Source organism: Neoarius graeffei, chromosome 3, assembly GCF_027579695.1.
Source record: "Neoarius graeffei isolate fNeoGra1 chromosome 3, fNeoGra1.pri, whole genome shotgun sequence".
Lineage (NCBI taxonomy): Eukaryota > Metazoa > Chordata > Actinopteri > Siluriformes > Ariidae > Neoarius > Neoarius graeffei.
In genome coordinates this window covers 40,936,260-40,960,739 of record NC_083571.1, presented here as the reverse complement: position 1 = coordinate 40,960,739, position 24,480 = coordinate 40,936,260, and the positions used below count along the sequence as shown (strand labels likewise).

Genomic DNA, 24,480 nt, shown 5'->3' with positions numbered 1-24,480 from the left:
GGATGTCGTCGAGGTAGACAAAAACGTATAGGTTAATCATGTCCCTTAAGACGTCGTTGATTAGGGCCTGAAAAACAGCTGGTGCGTTGGTGAGTCCGAAGGGCATCACCTGGTATTCGTAGTGCCCAGACGGGGTGTTAAAGGCAGTCTTCCACTCGTCTCCCTGTCGGATACGGATGAGGTGGTATGCGTTCCGTAGGTCCAACTTGGTGAAGACGGTGGCGCCTTGGAGCAGGTCGAAAGCTGTGGACATCAGCGGAAGGGGATATCGGTTGCGCACAGTGATCTTATTCAGGCCCCTGTAATCAATACATGGTCGGAGCCCCCCATCCTTCTTGCCGACAAAGAAGAAGCCGGCTCCAGCAGGTGAAGTGGAGGGTCGAATAAACCCAGAGACCAGGGCATCTTTGAGGTATTCCTCCATGGCCTTGCGTTCTGGCTGAGAGAGTGAAAACAGTCTGCCACGAGGAGGGGTAGTCCCAGGGAGCAAGTCGATGGCACAGTCGTAGGCCCGGTGCGGAGGAAGAACGGCGGCCCTGCTCTTGCTGAATACCTCCTTGAGATCCCAGTACTCTGTGGGAACTTGAGATAACTCGGTGAGATCAGGGGGCTCGGCAGGAGACACAGGAGAGCTAGAGAGCAGACAAGAGGCATGGCATGCAGGGCCCCATTCCACAACCTGGCTTGTTACCCAGTCTATGCGAGGGTTGTGGCGAGTAAGCCAAGGAAGGCCTAGAATAACTGGGAACTCAGGTGAAGGAATCAGGTGCAGGGATATTTCTTCCTTGTGACCTTGAGACTGGAGGAAGACTGGAGAAGTAACTTGGGTGACTCTTCCATCACCTAACGCTTGGCCATCGAGGGCAGACACAGACAGAGGGACTTCAAGAGGTGCAGTAGGTATATTGATGCTTTGGGCGAAGTGAATATCCATAAAGTTCCCAGCCGCCCCTGAGTCTATCAAAGCTTGACAAGAGTGGACAGACTCACCCCAGGAGATGGAGACCGGGATGTAGATTCCTTGGCCAGGGAGTCCGGGAGAGAGGGTAGGCTGAAGCTCAAAGGTGAGTTGACACTGGGTAAGGAACTCTCGGCACTCACTGTGCTTGCCGTCATACCTCTGTGGTGCAGGAAGGCTGGGTTCGCGAGGTGAAGAAGGCAGCATTGCAGGAGGCACTGGAGCAGGAGTGGGAGCTGGATCAGGAGCAGGAACTGGATCAGGAGCAGGAGATGCAGGCAGAGATGTCAGCTGTGCCAGGGTTTTCCCAATTTGCTGAAGCAGTTCCTCGTGGCGAGCGAGGGCCTCACGTTGGCTGGTGAGCGTACGTCCATGAGCGTCCATGGTCGCTCCGAAGCGTGTCAAAGCTGCTATAATTCCCTGAAGGTTGGCCGGGTAGACAGTTGAAGCAGCCTCTGCTGAGTCGGTCATGACGGAGTCTTTCTGTTAGGGTTTTGCTGGGATTCGAACCTGGTTCGTTGGTGTGATAATCCAGCAAACCCCGACTAGGCCACCAGGGGGATGACTCAAATGCAGAGGCGTGAGGCGGAAGTAGAAAAAGAATCAAAAGGTTTATTTAAACTATATACACTATATACAGGGCAAAACAAAAGACAAAAAAAAACCAAAGAGTATAATCCAAAAGAAAAGCAAAGTGCAAAAATACAAAAGCTAAGAAGATCAAAAAACACAGTACAAAGGAAACTGGAGATAAACATAACAGCACAAAGACTCCGTGACAAGAGGACCGAACTCAGGGGTATAAATAGACAAACTAATTAAGGACACAGGTGAAGATAATTAGGCAATTAACACAAACACAAAACACAGGAACAGTGGCGGCCTCTAGAGGCCAAAATAAACATGACAAGAAAAGGAAATAACAGCGGCCTCTAGAGGCCAAAACAGTCCTAGTCCTAACACACCCAACCCGAACCTCTCCCCAATGACCACAGTATGAAGAACCCATCATCAGCCAAATGAGAGATATAGCACACCAGTTGCACTTGGACGAGCATGGAGATTATAACTAGGGGTGGTTGTATGGAGTTTTCAGGAAATGGACAGCATATGTTTCTATGCTTATTCCTGTTCTGAGATTGTTGAGTTGTTTCTGTGCACCATGTTTGATGCAATGTCTCAACTATGATAATGTCAGCATATCTACGTGGTTACCAACTGGTTAAAATTGACCCAGATGAGCTTCCAGACTGGCCTTCGTCACCTCACGGGGACCGTGATCCTCCATTCAGGGATGAGGATGACTAGGACCTGAAGGAGATATTGTAGGACAATATTTAAGTTTAGCAGCACCATGCATTGCTTTTCTTATCTAAAGAATGCCAAGTTCTAGATGTGTCCATGTGTCACCAAAGCCACAATATACTTAGTTTTTAATTCTCCTATAAATGAAAATATCTACCTAAAGCCTAAAGGGAAACATAAACATAGATGTGGTGAGGAGAAGTTTTGTAGTTAGCTTGGCAGTTGACATGGTTAGCTTAGTATGCAGTATGTTATTGAAGTTATGGGGGGGTGTAATGGAAAACTAAGTGTTTAAGAAGATTTTAAACGTCCAACTTTAAAAGGTTTCATTTCAACCATCTAAAAATTTGTCCTTGAGAGTGTGTGTCCACGCGTGTGTGTGTGCCCATGATGACTGTTTGCATTCATTCTATATCTATTAGATAATGTTTGTACGCACTAGCCTAGGCTTAAGGTTTTCAGGCTATAAAGCGAGCACAAAAGGGATGAGATGTGCTCTTCACTGAAGAAACATTCTGTTTTCTAGTGAGAGCCCTATCTTGCAAGACTGAATAAAGCCCATTTCTTCTGTTGCTTCAGGTTCTGGGTTTCAGCATGTTTAATTCTTTTTCCACCACATTAAGTACACCCATTGACCCGTTTTATGCAGTTATCTAAAAATCAGGCAATCCCTTGACACCACCACAATGCATAAAAAATCATGCAGATATAAATCAAGAGTTTCAGTTGATTTTCACATCAAAACAGCAGAATGAGAAAAATTGTGATCTCTGAATTTCACTGTGGCATCGGTGTTGGTGCCAAATGGACTGGGTTGAGTATTTCAGAAACTGACCTCCTGGGGTTCTCTTACACAGGTGGGCAGGCGCACGCACACACAGAATGGTGCAGGGGGATTGAGTGACAATTCTGTGGGTGGAAACGTTTTGTTAAGAGAGGTCAGAGGAAAATGGCCAGATTGGTTTGAGCTGCCAGGAATGGTATAGTAACTCGTTTAATCACTTTACAACCATGGTGAAAAGCATCTTCTGCAACAGCAGAAGACCACATTGGGTTCCACTCAGGCTAGCCAAGAACAGGAATCTTACAATCAAGAACAATATTCCTATTAAAGTGGCCAGTGAGTGTAAGTATCCTTTCATCATCATCCCTGCCTACTCATGCCCTCTGCAAAATACTGTAACAGCAACTTTATAATCCCCTTCTTCCCTCACTTACAACAACAACACCCTGACTCCTTTTCCTCTCTACCACTTAAGGCCAAAAAAAAACCCCAAAAATAAACAGTTTGCCAATCACAGCAAGTGCCCTGATGTGCCCTCTGCATGTTTTAATTAAAAATAAAACTTAACAAAGTATCCGTTTTAAAAGTTGCAATATTGCTAAAAATAGGCTTACCTGGGCACAGCCATTTGCACAGAAACTGGATATCCACTTGTGATGTTGCTTGCCATTTGTCTTAGTAACACAACAGTGAAAGTGATTCCAGAAGCAATGAAATGCAGCCATTTTGCCAACTGCTCCTTCAAAGTAATATCCTTCATATGATTGGGGATGGTAAAAAATGATTTCCCTTGGTGATGTTTGGGCTTATTTTTACATCCAAACGCTTGACACTTGGGCATCTTCAGGGTTGTTAACAATTTAGAAGTGATGTATCCACTAGATCTAAGCTTAAGTATGTCAGAGTGCAGGCACTTATGGATGCAATTGCAGGAGAGAGCAGGTGCATCGCAAACTGGTGAACAAAGCCAAGCCATAAGAATCAAGGTTAGGTCCATGTCAAAGGTCAGTCAATAGGCAATCGGAGTGTCGGAGGAAAACCAGAGTCTCAAAGTCAGTAAATATGTAGCAAGAGACAGAATACCCTAGAGCGGTGTTTTTCAATCTATGGGCCGTGGACCGGTACCGGTCCGTGAGAAGATTACCGTTGGTCCGCAAGCCTGCCTCTGCACTAGTAGTCAGTATTATAATTTCAAACTACTGGTCACTGTCAATCAGATTATGTAGAAGAGCGATTGGCTGGCTCTGCTCTCAGTGCTTTTGTCACTGTGTGCCACGTAGCGTAAGTCCCGCCCCCCCCCATTCTAGAATGTTAAGTGTTCCTGCCCGTGTGAGGTTGCACACTTGCACTTATTCATTCATTCTGTCCCAAGTCCAGTCATTCGAGCACACATGCTTTATGAGAGCAATATCATGGCATGTTCAAAGCAAGCTACTCTTGACTCTTTCTTTGGAAAGTGCCCATGTGACAGTGCAGATACACAACATGAGCCAGAGGCAAAAAAATATCACCCATTCACTCGCAATTACGACCCTTCATACATACAATTCGGCTTTATTTCAAGTGATAATTGTCCCTCGAAACCAATCTGTGTTATCTGCCAAACCATTCTAAGCAACGAAGCTATGAAGCCATCCAAATTACGCCGGCATTTGGAAACTAAACATTCGCATCTCAAGGATAAATCAGAGGATTTTTTCAGAAGAAAATGTGATGAATTGGTCACCCAAACTAAAGTGCTGAAAAGTAATTTGGCCAAGAATGAAAAGCTAGCAAAGGCATCATACATGATTTCACACCACATTTCCAAATGTCAGGCACCCTTCACAATTGGGGAGAAGCTAATTATGCCTTTGATTGTTACTGCTTGTAGTGAGGTGTTGGGTCCGGCTGCCACAGTCAAAGTAAAAGAAATTCCTCTGTCAAATGACATGGTCTGTCGTCGAATTGACGATATGGCGGCAGACATCGAAATTCAAATTTTAGAAAGGGCGAAGTCATCTGACTGGTTTGCCATTTAATTGGATGAGACCACGGATCTCTCTAACTTGGCTATGCTTCTGGTCTACATCAGATATGCTCATGAGGGCCGGTTTCATGAGGATTTTTTGTTTTGTAAGGTGCTTCCAGGGACCACAACCGCTGGAGAAATATTCCGTATGCTTGATGGGTACATCTCTGGGCATGGGTTGATATGGGGGCATTGCGTCAGTGTCTGCACAGATGGGGCAGCGGCTATGACCAGCAGGCACATCGGAGTTGTTGCTCGGGTAAAAGCCATTTCACCATCAGTGCAGGCAACGCACTGTGTTATTCATTGAGAGGTACTTGCCTCTAAACGCCTGTCCACAGAGCTTCATGAAGTTTTAAATCAAGTGGTCAAAATAGTGAACTTCATTAAGGCCAATCTGACAAATTTCCATCTATTTACAGCTCTGTGTGATGAGATGGGTGCAGATCATGTTCATCTGCTCTTGCACTCTGAGGTTCGTTGGCTGTCACAGGGTAAAGTGGTGAACAGAGTGTACGAGTTGAGGCATGAGGTTGAGGCATTCTTGACAAATAAACAGTCCAATCTTGCCAATCACCTGTGAGATCAGTCTTGGCTTATAAAAGTAGCTTATCTTTCTGACATCCTGGACCATTTCAATATGCTAAACCTGTCGATCTAAGGCCAAGTGTGTGACATTTTTCAAGCCAATGATAAAATCATGGCTTTCAAAAAGAAGCTCTCAGTCCGGACCAACAGAGTTAATAGAGGTGTGTTTGACATGTTCGGCTGTCTGTCGTCTCTGGCTGATGAAGGTGTGGATTTGGGGCAGGTGCCGGCAGTGATTGTGCAACACCTTACCGAAACACTGCGTCATTTTGATTCATACAGTACTTCCCCTCAAAATCCCATCTCACGGAAAAGCAATGGGTAAGAGATCTGTTCACCAACCCAGAAACGAGCGCTCTGCCACCTGTGGTGCAGGATAAACTTCTGAAGCTTTCGTGCGATGCTGGTCTGCAGTTAAGATTTGGTCGACTTTCTCTGTCTGAATTCTGGCTGTCATGCTGCAATGAATATCCCCAGCTGAGTGAGATGGCACTGAAAACACTGATGCCTTTCCATTCAACATACCTCTGCAAGACCGCATTTTCACGTTTGACAGCCACAAAGACAAAATACCGAACAGGCTCAACTCAGAAAACACGCTCCGAGTGGCGTTGTCACCCTGTCCTCCTCATTTCGACCTGTTAGTGGCGAGAAAGGAGGCACATCCTTCGCATTAGAATGCTGACTTTTCTTTTACCAAATCTCTGTGGGTGACTGGGCCTGTCATTTGAGGTTAAAAGTCAGCACGTAGCCTACGTTCAGTTATCCCTTCTTCATACTGGGACTGTGTAATCAGTCAGTATTAGGGCTACAGTGGGTCTTTAGGTTTCTCGGTTTGAGGTCCCATGTTTCTGGTAGACCTTTTTATAAGTGTGTGTATGTTATTGAGGCACTGTTGGCAGTGCTTCAAGTTCAAAGGTGTAGTTTAAAAAAAAATCTAAAATACAAAAGTTAAAAAAAAAATTGGTTTAATGGTTCTTACGCAAATGGTAATAATAGGTTAATAATAATAATAATAATAATAATAGTTAAATTATTGGGCCTACATATCAGTATGTTTATGTAATTTGGCAATAATCTCAAAGCCAAAGCACTTCTGTTAGTTTCCCTTGTTTAATAATAGTTTAGGCCTAAGCAATAATAATAATAATAATAATAATAATAATAATAATAGGACTACTACTACTACTACTGATAATAATAATAATAATAATAATAATAATGGCATATCTTTGGACAGGGGCGGCACGGTGGTGTAGTGGTTAGCGCTGTCGCCTCACAGCAAGAAGGTCCTGGGTTCGAACCCCGGGTCCGGCGAGGGCCTTTCTGTGTGGAGTTTGCATGTTCTCCCCGTGTCCGCGTGGGTTTCCTCCGGGTGCTCCGGTTTCCCCCACAGTCCAAAGACATGCAGGTTAGGTTAACTGGTGACTCTAAATTGACCGTAGGTGTGAATGTGAGTGTGAATGGTTGTCTGTGTCTATGTGTCAGCCCTGTGATGACCTGGCGACTTGTCCAGGGTGTACCCCGCCTTTCGCCCGTAGTCAGCTGGGATGGGCTCCAGCTTGCCTGCGACCCTGTAGAAGGATAAAGCGGCTAGAGATAATGAGATGAGATGAGATCTTTGGACAGTTACTGGTCATTTGGCAATTTTCTACAATTCTGCCAATGCACTCCTGTTAGGTCTTATTTAGCCAAAATATTATGCTGGTATAAGCCTGCTACTTGTAACAGGTACTACTAACAAAAAAATAAAATAAATAATAATAATAATCTATGTATGTATGTATGTATGTATCTATCTACGGAGGCGCACACAATGTGTGTGTGTGTGTGTGAGGGTTCCAGGGGGGCACACAGAGGCATAGGCCTATGCAGGGCCTTGCAGCACCAAGGCCTAACATTGCTGGGCCCCAGAGCAAAGAAGTTTGAGAAACCCTGCCCTAGAGTCAGGTCAAAGAAATAGAAAGGCTCAGCATGATCAGGTATGAGAACACAGAATGATATTTTGCAACAGGCTGTAGTGTTTGGCGTGCTTACATAGGAAGAGTGATTAGAAACAGGTGTACTCCCAATCAGAACTTGGGAGAGGGAGGGCGCTGTGGCGCTTGGGAGTTGTAGTCCTTGGCGGCCATATTTGAAGGCTGCCATGAACTTAGGCTGTCACTGACAAAGTAAGTCATGTGCTGTGTAAGTTATGTCACAATTTCGGATTCTCCTGTGTAGTTTGCACTTAGGGCATGATATTTGAACCCCGGAGAAAGTAAGATGGCAGTGTCCATGGAAGTTTTATTTTCAGAGAAAAACAAACAATCTGTACACAGAATATCAGTACAAACATGAACAAATGCATAATTGATCATGTATTATATGGATATTATCTGCCAGTATAAAGCAGTTTATTTTGGGGGTTTTATTTGGCTTTAAATCAGCTACACATCCTTTCCCCTTTTCACCTTTTTTCATTTCTTAACCTCCTCTGACTTCAATCTTCCAAGCCAAAAAAAGTATTTTTGCCCTGCTTTTTGGATGTAGGATGTACTATGGAGCAATCAAAGAAAATTAAGAGTAGCTGAAAGAAAGTGGAGGAAATCACAATTTGATACTGATAATCTCTCAAGCTGCTCTCTTCTGTCAGTCCCCCTCCTCCTTCACCTTCCACCCTGACTGCTGTCTTTGTCACCTTCCTTGACAACAAAACCTGCCTAATTTTACCTCCTAACTCCATTCTTGCAGTGCACTATCCTTCCTGCCTTTAACACATTTTACATTTCCTCCTCTTTTTACACTAGAGATCCTACAGATTCTGCTGTCCAGCAGTCCCACCACATGCCTACTTGATCATATTCCTTCAATAATGCTGCCGATCATTTTGCAAGACCCTCTCCCCTCCATCATTTCCATTATAAATTACTCCATAAGATCTGGTCAAAATAGTAAGAGTTACATCCATCCTGAACAAGCCCACACTAGACACATCAGAAACTACCAACCACTTATCACTTCTATCAGCATCACTTCTCACACAATGCTTCTGCACAGATCTCAGCACTGTCTAATGAACATCTCATTATGGATGGCGGCTAATCGGCTAAACCTAAATCCCAGCAAAACTGAGCTACTCTATATACCTATAGATGCTTTCCATATCAAGATCTGGGCTGAGGAAACTTGATATCTTGGCATCTTATTCCCCCACTGCTGAATGATTTGACAGAAAATAAATTTTGACCCATTATTTAAAAAAATTGTTATCTCAATAGATCATCAACTTGCCTATTTCAGGGAAGCTGAATGTTCTGAAAATGAATTTTATTCTGAAGATTATCAATTTCATCTACTTTTGTTAAAAAGTCCTCTGTCATATTCAAAATAATTTGACAGAATAACAAAACTCTTCTTTTGGAATGGTAAATAACCTCACATCCAGTACAGAAAACTGCAGAGACCAACTGACAGATGAGGACCAAGGTTGCCAAAACATTATTATTATTATTATTATTATTATGCTTCCTCTCTCTAAGACATCTTACACACTTCCTCGAGAAAGGGCACCTGTCAGCAGTGTTGCCAGATACTGCTGACGTTTTCCAGCCCAAAATATGTTCAAAACCCGCCAAAATGCACTTGAAACCGCCCAATCTGGCAACACTGCCTGTCAGTCTAGCGCATTTTGGCGCGGGCACCTGAAAAACTCTCTGGCGTATCCTGGACTGCGCACGCATCGAGCGACCTCTCGCACACACGCCGTTAACGACGCACACCTGCACATGATCGAGGAGCAATATGTGCACCTATATAAAGACTGCGTGTAGACGCATACCTAGTGCGAAGTATTATGTGATGTCAGTACGTATTACCGAGCCTTAGATTACCTGTGTCTGATTTCCTGATCTCTGTACCTATTCCTAGTTTATGTTTTGCTCTTTGCCTGTGATATCTTGTTTGTGCCTCACCCGACCTTTTGCACGTCTTAACGTTTATGAGTTTGCCTGCCAATTTGGACTGTTTGCCTGTGTGTTTTCACTATAATAATAAATATACTTCTGCACTTACATCCACCTCCTACCTCGCACCTGACAGAATACTTTGCCAGCAATGGATGTAGCGGAAGTTATACAGTTTGCCATTCCACGCATCTACCGGGTTCCCTTATCTCAGCCCCTAGCTTCTTATTTCTGGCAGCATTTTGGAATGAACCTCCCAGCACCATACTATGGAATATATCATCCTAGAGGATTCAGCCTGTACTGCAATCTGTTCTATGAGGACCTCGAAGAACCCAAGCCACAAGAACTGATCTGGGTGAGCTGCATGCTCACTTGGATAGCTGGACGAGCTCGCCGAGGGGTACCTCAACAGAGTAGAGCACCCATGCCTTCAGAGCTCACAGACTTTCCTAAACATGCTCATGTTCATCTATGAATCAGTAGAAGAAGAAGAAGACTCCCATGAAATTTTTTGGGTGAGGGCAATCACACCTGAAGCCGATACAGCAGCAGCAGAGGAGGCCGTTGCTCCAGAGTTCCCTCCAATGGCCGACGCAGTGGCAGTGGAGGAGGCTGTTGCTCCAGAGCTCCCTCCAATGGCTGATACAGTGGCAGCGGAGGAGGCTGTTGCTCCAGAGCTCCCTCCAATGGCCGATGCAGTGGCAGCGGAGGAGGCTGTTGCTCCAGAGCTCCCTCCAGTGGCAGCGGAGGAGGCCGTTGCTCCAGAGCCAGTCCTACAGCCTGTTCCACAGCCAGTCAGCACCTGAACCTGAGCTAGAACCAGAACCAGCTCCTCAGCCTGCATCAGAGCCAGCATCTGAACCAGAGCACTAGCCAGAGTCACTGCCAACACCAGAGCCAGAACCAGAGCCCGAACAAGAGCCAGTGCCCAAACCCAAGCCTGAGCCAACGCTAGTGCCAGCATCTGTGCCAGTGTCTGCTCCAATGCCAGAGCCAGCATCAGAGCCTGCGCCAGTGTCTACTCCAGAACCAGTGCCAGAGTCAACGTCAGCTCCAATGTCACAGCCAGCATCAGAGCCTGCGCTAGTGTCTACTCCAGAACCCGTGCCAGAGTCGGAGTCAGTTCCAGTGCCAGCACCAGCGTCAGGGCCAGAGCCAGGGCCAGCTCCAGCGTCAGAGCCAGAGTCAGCTCTTGAACCAGAGCCAGTTCCAGCACCTGAGTCAGCTCCAGTGCCAGAGCCATTGCCAGCATCAGTGCCAGCACCAGCTCCCAAACCAGTGTCAGAGTTGGAGTCAGTCAGTGCCAGTGTCTGCTCCAGAACCAGTGCTGGCACCAGAGTTGGAATCAGAGCCAGCATTAGTGCCTGTTCCAGAACCAGTGCCAGAGTCAGCGCCAGTGCCTGCTCCAGAACCAGTGCCAGCACCAGAGTCAGAATCAGAGCCAGCACCAGTGCCTGTTGGCTGAGTCCAAGCCAAGTCCAGAGCTCAAGCCCGAGTCATCTCCTGAGCTTGAGCCAGAGTCCAGCCCAGAGCTTGAATCATCTCCAGAGCTCAAGTCCAGCCCAGAGCTTGAGTCCACTTCCAGTCCTGAATCCAAGCCAAGTCCAGGGTCCAAGTCAAGTCCAGAGTCTGAGCGTGCTTCCTGCCCAGAGCCCAAGTCATTTCCAGAGCCCATGTCCAATCCAGAGTTCAAGTCATCTCCATAGCTTGAGCCCAAGTCCAGTCTTGAGCTCAAGCCCAAGTCCGGTCCAGAGCCAGAGTTATCTCCAGAGCTTGAGTCCAGTCCACAGCCCAAGTCTAGTCCAGAGCTTGAGCCCAAGTCCAGTCCAGAGCCATCTCCAGAGCTCAAGCCCAAGTCATCTCCAGAGCCCAAGACCAGTTCAAGTCAGGAGTCCAAGTCTTGTCCTGAGCCTGAGCCAAGAAAGATGGATTTTCGCTCCTGGAAGGAGCTCTTTAGGGGGGAGGGGTTTTGTCAGTCTGGCGTGCTTTGGTGTGCGCACCTGAAGAACACTCTAGTGCATCCCAGACTGCACATGCGTTGAGTGACTTCTTGCATGTATGCCATTAACGACACACACCTGCACATGATTGAAGAGCAATATGTGTACCTATATAAGGACTGCTTAGATGCATGCCTAGTGCGAAGTATTCTGCAATGTCAGTTTGTATTACCAAGCCTTAGATTATCCATGTCTGATTTCCTGGTTCCCTGATCTCTGTGCCTGTTCCTAGTTTACGTTTTGCTCTTTGCCTGTGATATCCTGTTTGTGCCTCACCCGACCTTTTGCAGGTCTTAACATTTTATGAGTTTGCCTGTCGATTTGGACTGTTTGCCTGTGTGTTTTCACTATAATAATAAATACACTTCTGCACTTACATCCGCCTCCTACCTTGCACCTGACAGTACCCCCTTGGTATAGTGCTATGATGCTTTTGCCCCACATACCGTAAACCCCTTCAAGACATGTCTATTAAGTTGTTATAATAAATGAAATTAAAACCCATACTCTTTCATTTATATTCAACATGGGGATAAATATTCGACATGGCTGACATGGAGATCCATGTATCTGTCAGGTACGAGGTATGAGGTGGATGTATGTGCAGAAGTGATATTTATTTACAGTGAAAATCACATGCACAGGCAAACAGTCCAAATCGGCAGGCAAAATCCAAAACAAGAAACAAGCAAAGGGTCGGGCGAGGTGCAAACAGGATATCACAGGCAGCAAGAAAACAGGAACGAGGAATAGGTACAAGAATCAGGAAATCAAACACGGGAATAAAGGCTCGCTAATGCGTACTGACGTAGCATACTACTTCACACTGATAGTGTGTCTAAACAGTCTTTATATAGGTGCACATATCGCTCCTTAATTATGTTTAGATGTGCATCGTTAACAGCATACGTGCAAGAATCCACTCGACGCATGCGCAGCCCGGGGTGTGCCTGAGAGTCCTTTAGATGCACACGCCACAGTGCACAGGACTGACAGAATCATATCTGGAAATGACAAGCAACCAAAGGGTGGATAAAGACTAGTATAATAGTGTATGCATTGCATAAGACACTAATTTCTTTTTTTAAATGTAAGATTATTTTATGCCATGTTTCATTTTTGTTAAAAATTTTAACATCCAATTTTTCATTGAAAGACAGAAAAACAAAATAAAATTACTAAAACTTATTGTGGCAGTGTTGTCACGTTTCCGGGCTCACCCTCCCTCTGTCTCAACCCTCAGGACTCCAGTTCCCATAATCCCCCTCAGACACCAGTCATTACCACGTGCACTCCGTCATCCAATCCGGAACCCCTTCCTAGGAGTGGTTCACCCGAGTTCTACTCACAATCACCTGTACCTTTTTGTTTATATCTATATTTATACTCCTTTGTCTGTCTTGTTCCTTGCACAGTATTGCCTTCACTTTTCATAAGTCTACTGAGCGTTATTGTACACTGTAAAAAATGTCCGTAGAATTAACAGTGAATTTATGTACAATCATGACATAAAAAAACTGTAAATACAAAAACAATGAAGCAGTGTGTAATTTACATGAATATACTGTAAAAATATGTTGAATTGATCATATTTTTTGTGGAATTTACAAATTGTTGTAGTTTAAACACAGACACACTGTAATACTAAAACAGAATGTGATAGTTAAAATTACATCATTACCCTGTTAAAAAAAATAAAAAAACAGCCACCGTCATGACTCAGTTGACTAAGGCGCCATACCATGAATCTGGGGACCCGGGTTCAATTCCGACCCAAGGTCATTTCTTGATCTCTCTCCAGCTCATTTCCTGTCTCTACAATGTCCTATCCAATAAAGGTGAAAAAAGCCCCCCAAAAAATATCTGTCTAGTAGGTCATTGCTTGTAACCATTTTGAATCATTGTTTATTGTACAATGAATATCCGTAAAATTAACAGTTATGTATTGATTATTGTACATTGAATACCTGTAAAATTTACATTTAGTTATCATTAATTGTACATGGAATCCCAGTGAAATGTACAAGTTATTCTGTAATGTTGTTTACATTTCACTGTATTTTTAACAGGATTATTCTGGCAACCGCAGCTGCCAGTGTTTTTCCGTAAAAACAACGGATTTTTTTTTTTTACAGTGTACCGATTGTTTATCTGTGTATGGCCCTTTTTACCTTCCATTTTTTCCCCCGCTTCGCCTGGCCCTTGTGTTTTGATTGCCCGTTTCTCTTGATTCCCGGTTTCTCGATCCTTGCCTGTTTTCTGATTACGATTTGCCTATCCCTTGTGTATAGATTGCCCGTATCTCCTGATTCCCGGTTCTTTGACTATTGCCTGTTTTCTGACCATGACTTGTCGAGCCCTTGTTACTGTTTTGGATCTCTCTGTATTGACCTGGCCTGGCTTTTGTACACTGTTTTTGATTACCCTTTTCTCATTAAAACCTTGAGTTCATTTATAATCCGTGAGCATCTGGTCTGTCATAGTCGTGTTACAGGTGTGCTCAAGCCTCGGTTTGTGAATGGAGGGCGAGGCCGGGGAAGGTGAGTGGTAAATAGATCACACCTGTGGTTAATTGATATTGTGTGTGTGTGTGTGTGTGTGTGTGTGCGCGCGCGTATGTTTTTTTGGCAGTGATGGCTGAGGGCTGACGAAGGGCAGAGTGGAGATGTGGCGTTCCTCTCCTGATTAGAGCATTCGTGTGAGTGGGTGCATGTGTGAAGTGACAAAATAGACAGAGCTGAAATGCCGTACCGAAATAAAACAAGCAAAGTTACCACCGTTACCCACCTGTCTGTGCTTCAGTGTTCCACCCACCCTCAGGGACATTTACACTGGTGCTGAAACCTGGGACACTGAAGGGAACCACCTGGCATGGAGTCCTCACCCTTCAAGGAACTTGTCTATGCCCTCACCGCTGCTGAACAAAACCAGCACCAAGTGCTGCTTACCCTGTACAAGCAGCAGGAACAGCACTTATAGACAGGATAGACAAGGTGTTCCGGAACCTGCTTGCATCTGCAGGGCCTTCAGCCCCATGCCTCCAGACCTCCCCCATGTCACTCTAGCGAAAATGGGGCCTCATGACAACCTGGAGGCCTTCCTTGCCCTGAGCAAGACGCAGAGGCATGGAGGTGGCTAGTTGAACAGCAAGCGGCTTACCTACTGCTGCTCCTGACTGAAGAGGCCCAGCTCACCACCCAAAAACTCCCCACTCACAACCGGCTGGACTATACCGACCTGAGGTGACCCATTCTGCAATGCATCGGTCGCATCCCAGAACAACATTGTCAGCACTCACGTACTGACTCTGGAGGAGGTCGGCCAGCTGTTCGCTTTCAGCCAACAGCTCCGGGATGCCTGCCAGTGGTGGCTGAGGGCAGAAGATCATGACGCCGAGGGGATCATCGATGCGATGGTGCTGGAACAGTTCATCGTTCAACTGCCAAGAGGGAGCTCGAGTGGGTCCAGTGCCACCTCCTGATGCCGCTGGATTGAGCGATCGCATTGGCAGAGGACCACTTGGCAGAGGTTCCAGCAGTAGGTGGACATCCTGCCTCTTCTCTCTCTCTCTCACTGCCCCCTCTTCCCACCCCTGCCCCATCCCTGCACCATGAAAACGAGGGCCAAACACCCCCCCCCCCCCCCCCAAGCCTGCGGTGCTCCCCTCCCTCTCTTCCCTTATGTGTTTGTGTCTTCTTCCCCTCAGGTGAGTGATCCCTGAGCCACCTGTGCAGAGGTGAAGCCTGGACCAGTATGTTGGCACTGTGGTGAGCCTGGGCATTTCCAGGACCAGTGGACATGATGGAGGTGAAGGCCGTAATCCAGATCCCGGACACACCAGAGATTGCCCTCAATTGAGCCAGAGCATATTGCATACCGGTGAGTATTCAAGGGAATACATATCATGTACTGGTGGATTTTGCTGTCTCAGAGCCATCCACATCAGCACCACATCGTAGCGACACGGAGAGAGGGGAGCAGCCCGCCCCTCCTTTCTCTTTCTGTAATTCCCTCAAGGATTTGCTTTTAGAGCAAGTTTGAGATGAGACTCTGTACCATACTTTTGACCAAATGAGAATAGTCAGTCGTCACACCCTCCAGCCAAGTGCTGCACTCTCCTGCCCGTACTTCGCAGTGATTAAAGACAGGTTATACCAAGTGACACAGGATACTCAAACCCATGAAAAAATAACCTAGTTATTAATCCCAGAGAGCCGTAGGGAACTCTATGCAGCTCATATTAACCCTCTGTCCGGACACCTCAGACAGGATAAGACACTAGCCCATATAATGGCCCAGTTCTATTGGCCAGGGATTTGCAGGGCTGTCCAAAGGTGGTGTGCAGCATGCTGCGAATGCCAGCTGGTGAATCCAGCGGCCACGCAAAAGGTGCCATTGCACCCTCTTCCCCTGAGTGAGACCCCCTTCAAAAGAATTGGTATGGCTCTCCTCAGGCCATTAGACCAGTCTGCTTTATTTTAGTCCTAATGGACTATGCAACGCGATACCCAGAAGCAGTCCCATTGCGTAACATTTCAGCATGCAATGTGGCAGAGGCACTGTTTAAAATTATCTCCTGAGTCAGGATTCCCAAAGAAATCTTGACTGAACAGGGCACTACATTTATGTCATGCACACATCACAAACTCTATGAATTCATGACAGAGAATAAAATTAAGGTACAGCATTTATATTACCTGATTTAAAGGGGTTAAACCCAGCCACACCAGCATTTATCACCCACAGACAGACAGCTAGGTTGAACGGTTTAACCAAACTCTTTAGAACTTGATTTGTCAGTTTGTAAGTGATGACACACGTAATTGGGATAAACAATGAGATGACAAGCAACCAAAGGGTGGATACAGACTAATATAATGCAGTGTATGCATTACATAAGGCATTGCAATTCCTCTTTTAAAATTTAAGATTATTTTATGCCATGTTTCATTTTTGTTAAAATTTTTAACATCCAATTTTTCATTAAAAGACAGAAAAACAAAATAAAACCATAAAAACACTGTTGCCTCACAGCAAGAAGGTTCTGGGTTTGAGCCCAGTGGCCGATGGGGGCCTTTCTGTGTGGAGTTTGCATGTTCTCCTCATGTCTACGTGGGTTTCCCCCATCATCCAAAGACATGCAGTTAGGTTAACTGGCTCCTCTAAATTGCCCATAGGTGTGAATGTGACTGTGCAGAAAGGAACTGGTTACCCTACTGTTGCAATTCTGGTCAAGTCAAACAACCATGGTTTGCCCCAAGCCCGCATTGGGTTTGGCAGTGACAACGATGATGAGAATTTACACTCATTGGTCAACAGGTTTTTAATACGTTATTTTGGCTTCTATCCAGATGCACAGCTTTACTGGGAGTCAATAAGTGCTTCACAAGTTGGTTTTGTATTGGAAAAAATATCTCCAAGTTTATTGGACAGTATGCAATTCGTAAAGGCATTTTTCCCTGCACAGATTATCCATACCATGATTATGAGACTCTTAAAGAGGGTGAACCTCATAACCAAATGCCAATAATTGAAATAATTATCATGAATGGCAGCATTTCAAATTCAAACTTATCAGTGCCATTCAGTCCAGCAGACTCTGAGTACTCAGACTCACAATAGTTGATCAACTGAGTAGCCAAATACAGAACAGTTTTACCAAACTAGCCTAGCTTGTTATTTTATCTTTATAATTCATAAATAGGGTGGCATGGTGGTGTAGTGGTTAGCACTGTTGCCTCACAACAAGAAGGTTCTGGGTTCGAGCCCAGTGGCTGACGGGGGCTTTTCTGTGTGGAGTTTGCATGTTCTCCCCGTGTCTGTGTGGGTGTGCTCTGGTTTCCCCCACAGTCCAAAGACATGCAGGTTAGGCTAATTGGTGGCTCTAAATTGACTGCAGGTATGAATGTGACTCACATTATGTGAGTGTGAATTGTTGTTTGTCTCTATGTGTCAGCCCTGTGATGATCTGGTGACTTTTCCAGGGTGTACCTAGCCTGGTACACCCTGGAAAAGTCCTAGCATCCCATGCTGCTTTGCACAATCGTTCCGATCTGAAAAGACAGCATGGAAACTATGGTCTAAAGGCTCGCCTGAGTTAGGGAGCCAATCAGAGAGTGGGGAGGGGTGGAAAGACGGTGACGCGTACTACTCGACAAACGGAAGCTTGTAGTTTATTTGGGACTGTTTACGGATCACATTTAACATGGCGGCAAGCGATACGAACCAAACTTTCGATCAAGCTTTAGACACTGTTCTGAATAGTTTAGAGCGAAAGTTTGTTTTAAAAAAAGAACAGCGTTTGGCGTTTCAGTCTTTCTTCGCCTCTTCGTCTTCTTCGTCGCTCTAACTACGTCACTGGGTACAACTGCCATGATTGGCCATGGGCTACATATATGCCAAATGATAGACATTTGCAACGTCCAATAAACGGCCGTTGACAATCGTAAACCACACCTCCCCTACGAGAAATTCAATAGGCGGATTCCAGACCACATTTCACTTGTGATATGGTCTGGTGTTAACCAGACTAGGGTGTACCCCACCTCTTGCCCATAGTCAGCTGGGATAGGCTCCAGCTTGCCTGCGACCCTGTACAGGATAAGCGGTTATGGATGATGGATTCGTAAATATTGTAAATAAATTGTCAGTATAAAAAGCAATTTAGTTATTTGCATTTATTTTGGAATTTTGTTGTTTAATTTTTTGGACTATTTAGTTAGTTGTCATGTCCTGCTTCAGTGAAATTTAGTTATCTTAACTGCTTTTTGGCACAACAGAGCAGACACAGCTAATATTGTCAACCTGAAATTGGAAAGGTCTACTTATCCTCTTACTTATGAAGAAAGACTGAGATTTAAGCAGGAGATCCAAAGATTGGTTTAATTCAAAAATCAGGGAGCAAAAACAGGTCTGTGACTGGCTGACTGGGAGTGCTGTGACCAAACTGAGTACTGCTGGCTTTGTCTACTGAAAGATAGTGGTACTTTACCTATTTTTTAAAAAATGACTACTGATCTGTAAATGTCAAAAACATGCATTGTTTTTTGCCACTGGATCATAATCAAGTTCTTTATCTATGAAATGTTCACTCCTAGTAATAGTCTGACAGGTTTAATTATTATTAAATATTTAATAAATTAGGTTTGTGTGTATTATAACGTTATACAAATAGTTGGTAAAATCTCTTGCAACTCCATCCACATCTCAAGCAACCCAGTAAGAGGTCACAAACCCAAGGTTCACAACCTACTGCATGTCTTAGGAAGAAAGCACAAATGCTCACAATTGGCACACTGCCTAATAATAAAATAATAAAAACTGCCTAAATGAGCAAATCCTTCATCAGTGTAAAGCATTTGGGTTTGCTGTCCATTCTTGTGTGTTGTTCTTGGGCAGTTAACCAACATGATAATGGCATGGTACTGGATGTTGTGTTTATATGCATATATCAGGCACAGCAGAAATTCTGGGTTTTTCAAGCCATTGTGTGTTCTTACAAAAACTTTATTAAACACACTTCCCTTATTAGTTCACTGTGTAGCTGTATATTTAGAGACTGTTCTACATGGAAAATGTGTTCTCTAGCCCTTCATCATTTTTTAATGCAAACTGACTATTCTAAATCCACCAGGTGATAGTGTGGCATTAATAAATGCCAGCAACACTTCCCCTCTTTATATCCTTGGACCACTGCAAAACCCACCAAATTGCCGCTACCACATCAGTGTCAATACTGTGCTGAGAATGGCCATCTAAATGGCTCAGTGGTGGTCCTGTGGTGATGCTTTGGTGATGCTTTTCTCTGATGGTAAAGGTAGAGGCAAGTTGAAATTGTATATAGTCGCAGAAAGGCTATAGTCAGTAAGTTTATATTTACAGTGTATATCTATATGGGAGGAGTGCTTGATAAAATGGCCAGCAGTGAATATAGGAATAAACAGGGTGCACCTAATACTGGGAATCGTGTGTGTGTGTGTTTATTTGCTTACTTACTTACTTACTTAAATAGTGCTTATAAAATACAATAACCAACATTTATATATAAATTTCCTGTGCGCTTGTGGCCAGTTCACCAGAACATGGAGCTAAATTTGTTTTTCCCTGATTTACCTGATTTGTTTTGCAGTTCATTTTCTTGCAGTAATAATCGTTCTTTTGCCACAGCTAGCTCCTCCTCTGCTTTCCTAGTTATTCGTTCTGCTTCTGCAACTTGATGATGGCAATTGTCCAGTTGCTCCTCTAGATCCTAATGCAATATGAGAGAAAAAAGTACACTTGGTGACTTTCAGTAAATGGTATATACTGTACAGTACTATGAATTTGCAGGTACAAAAGTTTTTCAAGATTACCAAAGCCTATTTAGATAAACTTCTGAATTTACCACTGTGTAGTTATCAGTGATGAAGGATACTTGTGGATTACTTTGTCACACACACATTCTGAAGAAATGAGCTCTGGTAAAATTGAAACCAGGGCAGGTGTATATAAAGGTGCTCAGAGTAAAATATTGTTCTTAAGTGGCAAAAAAAAAAAATCTTAGAAATTAAAACATTTATAACTATATTTAGACCTAAGAAAGGGAGAAATGTACAAAATTTTAAGAGAACACCTAAAAAATTTGGAGGGCTTCAGTGGTGTCTAAAATTGTTAAGAGTAGTGAAAGGTGGCAGTACTAAGACAGAAAAGGTATTTCCGTACACAGAAAGATAATGTTACACTTCACAAAAGAACATTACCAGTCAATCATGAAGTTATTCTTTGTGTTTACTCATTTAATCAAACAGAATACAATTTGGACTGATGTGCTAATACACCATCCATAACCACTAACCATAAGGAATGCATCTGGCTGACACTATTCATTTTATCTCAAGAGCAAAACTGTACAATTCATTATGTATGTTGTAAATATGAACAAATGCACATTTTACTTATAAAGTGCACTAGTTTCTAGTCGGATTACCCTGCTTTTTTCTCAATCCACAATCTCATTGGATTTAGCTTGTTCAGGAGCACTGAATTCCAGGCTGTCACTATACCTCACACTCCTGAACTGAGTGTGGCTCTATTAGATAAAAGTTTGTGTGTAGTATAATGTTGGACTCAGAGACATGGAGTAAGGATCCATATGCATGAGGTTTATTAACAATCCAAACAGAATCATGGCGGCACGGTGGTGTAGTGGTTAGCACTGTCGCCTCACAGCAAGAAGGTCCTAGGTTCGAGCCCAGCGGCTGGTGAGGGCACTTTCTGTGTGGAGTTTGCATGCTCTCCCCGTGTCCGCATGGGTTTCCTCCGAGTGCTCCAGTTTCCCCCCACAGTCCAAAGGCATGCAGGTTAGGCTAATTGACCGTAGGTGTGAATGTGAATGGTTGTCTGCGTCTATGTGTCGGCCCTGCGATAACCTGGCGACTTGTCCAGGGTGTACCCCGCCTCTCGCCCATAGTTAGCTGGGATAGGCTCCAGCTTGCCTGCGACCCTGTAGGACAGGATAAGCGGCTACAGATAATGGATGGAAATAGAATCATTATGCAAGGCAGGGTCAAAATATCACAATATCAGAATAGCATCAAAATAGAAGGGCAATGCTAAGCAAAAATGGGTCAAGGAAAGGTAACGTCAAACACAATCTATCCACAAAATATAGCTCAGAACTCACAAGATTTGCTGAAAAACTGTAATACTTTGCATAGAAGTTCAAGTTCAATTGCTTTTTATAGTAATTCAAAAGGAAATGGGGAAACAACTAAAGAAAAGTGCACCAATACTCAGTTGAGGGCAATCTCTGACAGTCTGGAAAGGAAAAGTCACATAATTCCCCCCCAGCCAAGAGCCTACAACCCAGTGTTGTTAATGTGGTTTATTATTTTAAGGGACCAATGAACTGTGGACTTAACTTTCGAAATGGTCATTTCAGTAGGAGGTCTCAGGTGAACAACCAGACCTTTTGGCCTGGTTGCAGGGCTTGATGTGGGCATTGTCATCAGTCCAATAGCCTCTTTTGTCATTGACTGGCTCTCTGGAGACAGATGTCGTCTGCATCCCAGGTGTGTTTGCTAAGTCTAATCCAAATTATCCATAGCTGGCAAACTGAAAGGTTCACGAAACCATAAGAAAAGCAGAGGTTGGTACCCAGGCACATAGTGGAATGAGATGTTAGAAATCAGGTGAATGAGGGAGTTCTGTGCATATTCAGCCCCAGGAAACTGCTTGCTCCCATCCTGTTTGCGGTTGTGGCATTCAAGAACCCCCTAATTTCCTGACTGAGTCTCAATGTCAGGCCATTAGATTTAGGGTGGTAACCTGAAGAGCCACTGACCCTGATATTGAGTCTTTTACAGAAGCCTTGCTGGGTGGTGAATTGGACACTGCTGTCTGAGATAATGTCTTCTGGAAGAACATAAAGACTGAAAACTTCCTGGAACAGGATTTCAGTGGTTTTCAAGGGCTGTGGATAGCTTGGTGACATTGAGCCAAGACCTCAGCAATAGACTGTTCCATGGCTTTTATTTCTGGACTCAAAAGGGGGTACAGATGCCATCTAGGGGGTGTAGTTACCAGTAACTCAACTGAACAGCTTCAGAGTTGGTGTGGTGGTAGTGGTGGTGTGGTGATGCTTTTGCTTTGCTGAGCACTTCTCTCAAGTCAGCATAAGGTGCCAGAATTCTCATTTTTTGGGGGTTTCTGGGCTTTCTATAAGAGTAGGGTGATATGGGAGAGACAAATAATGTTAGAAACAGGTTGTATTCAAGGACTATATCTCACGACTCTTCCAAGAGATAACTGGGTCATGGGTAAATAACCAGGGAACCAATGATGAAAGGATTGTGTGGCAGTTTCCTCATGCAATAGGCCTGTGTGCAGAGGGATGGTGCTTTTTTTTTTTACTTTCCCTCCTCCAAGCGGAATACTGTCTGGCATTCAATAGGCTTGTTAGAAGAATGAGAGGGATTCAACATGTCAGCTACAATTCTGTCCAGGAAAATCCCAGTCTCTAAATAAGGATAGAGATGCAATGGGACTAAGAGCACCAGGATGATTTTACAGGCAGTGAGATGCATTTGTTTTCAATCATAGGAGTGACAATGTGGGACACCTTGTCCTGACATTTGTTCTGTAGTGTGAGAGAGCAAGAGGGCAATATATATGTCCCTTGTTCCCACAATAAATAAATAAAAATACAGGCTCAGGTGCTTACAGGATTCCTAGTCCCCTGAGGATAGGCTGGTTTAGGATACTTCCATGGGTTCATGCTTTGTTTTCAGATGAGATGGGTTGTAGAAGTCTGGAAGAGGAGGTATATTTGACTTACAGGCTCTAATCAGGTTTATCTGTGCAAACAGTGAACTGGATGAATTGGAAAACAAAGTGTCAGGGAATTGCCTCGGCACGCCAGACCAGCTTGGAGTACGTCATTGAAGGCTTGTGGAAACATGGTTTTCAGAGCAGGCACGTTCCATCCACTCTCTGCAGACAAATTGCGAAATGTTAATGATAAGAGCTTGCTTTGCAGGTCCTTTCCAATTTCTGGGTGGTTGAAGACTTCTTGAAGAATTCTTGTTTGAAGCCTGCATAGGTTTGGTTCAGCAGTGTGAGATTAAATGTAGTTGCCGCCAAGGTAATCAGAATCACTTTATTAATCCCCGGAGGGAAATTCAAATTTGCTACCAAGCTCCTGAATCAGAGAAGTAAACATGTCTAAAAATAGAAGATAAAATCATCTGAAAAAAGATAAAAATAAAATAAATTTAAATAAGTTCAATAACTTCAAGTAAAAGCAAAATGAAGTGATTCTATATACAATGATTCCTATATATTCCTATATACATATATGGCACCTGAGTTAAGGATACAGTATACATGGTAAGACAGTGTACCACAGTTACACAGTAGCATTGTACAGCTTGACTGCAACAGGTAGGAATGATTTCCTGTGTCTCTCAGTTGTGCAGCGTGGAAGAATCAGCCGTTTACTGAACGTGCTCCTGTGGCTGATCAGCTCCTCATGTAGAGGGTGGAAAGGACAGTCTAAGATTTGTCTTTATTTTGGACAGTGTCCTCTTCTCCAACACCACTGTCAGAGAGTCTAGTTCCTCACCTACAGCATGGCCACCCTTCTTGATGATCTTATTGAGTCTGTTAGTGTCCTTCACCCTCAAGCCGCTGCCCCAGCAGATGACAGCGTACAGGATGGCATTGGCCACCACAGACTCATAGAACATCCGCAGCATCATTCGGCAGATGTTGAAGGACCTCAGCCGTCTCAGAAAATAGAGAAGGCTTTGGCCCTTTTTGTATACCGTGTCCACGTTTTTGGACCAGTCCAGTTTATTATTCAAGTACACCCCCTTATATTCCTCCACCATGTCCACACTGACCCCTTGGATGTTAACAGGGTTCACCAGAGCCCTGATTCTCTTCAGATCAACCCCCTTTTCTTTAGTCTTCATCACGTTGAGCTGTAGGTGGTTCTTCCTGCTCCACGTGACAAAGTTGTCCACCACCGTCCTGTACTTGCTTTCATCACCACCAGTAATACGTCTAACCACTGCAGAGTCATCAGAAAATTTCTGGAGGTGGTAGGTCTCCATGCAGTAGTTGAAATCAGTGGTGTAGAGAGTGAAAAGGAAAGGAGAAAGGACAGTCCCTTGCGGAGCCCCGGTGTTGCTGATCACTCTGTCCAACACACAGCACTGCAAGCGTACGTACTGTGGTCTGCCAGTCAAATAATCCACAATCCAGGACACCAGTGGGCATCCACCTGCATCACTGTCAACTTCTCACCAAGCAGAGCCGGCCGGATGGTGTCAAAAGCACTGGAGAAATAAAAAAAACATGATCCTCACAGTGCTGGCTGGCTTGTCCAGGTGGCTGTAGACGTTGTT

At 44.4% G+C, this 24,480-nt stretch overlaps 1 protein-coding gene across 3 annotated transcripts in view; it reads right to left on the bottom strand.

Moving 5' to 3' along the window:
- fam184b (family with sequence similarity 184 member B) overlaps positions 1-24,480 on the bottom strand; it is a 295,639-nt gene that overhangs the window by 196,889 nt on the left and 74,270 nt on the right. For all 3 annotated transcript variants that reach the window (XM_060916853.1, XM_060916852.1, XM_060916851.1), the window contains exon 4: positions 19,706-19,841. In XM_060916853.1, coding sequence (XP_060772836.1) covers positions 19,706-19,841 — 136 coding nt within the window. The remainder of the gene's footprint in view (positions 1-19,705; positions 19,842-24,480) is intronic.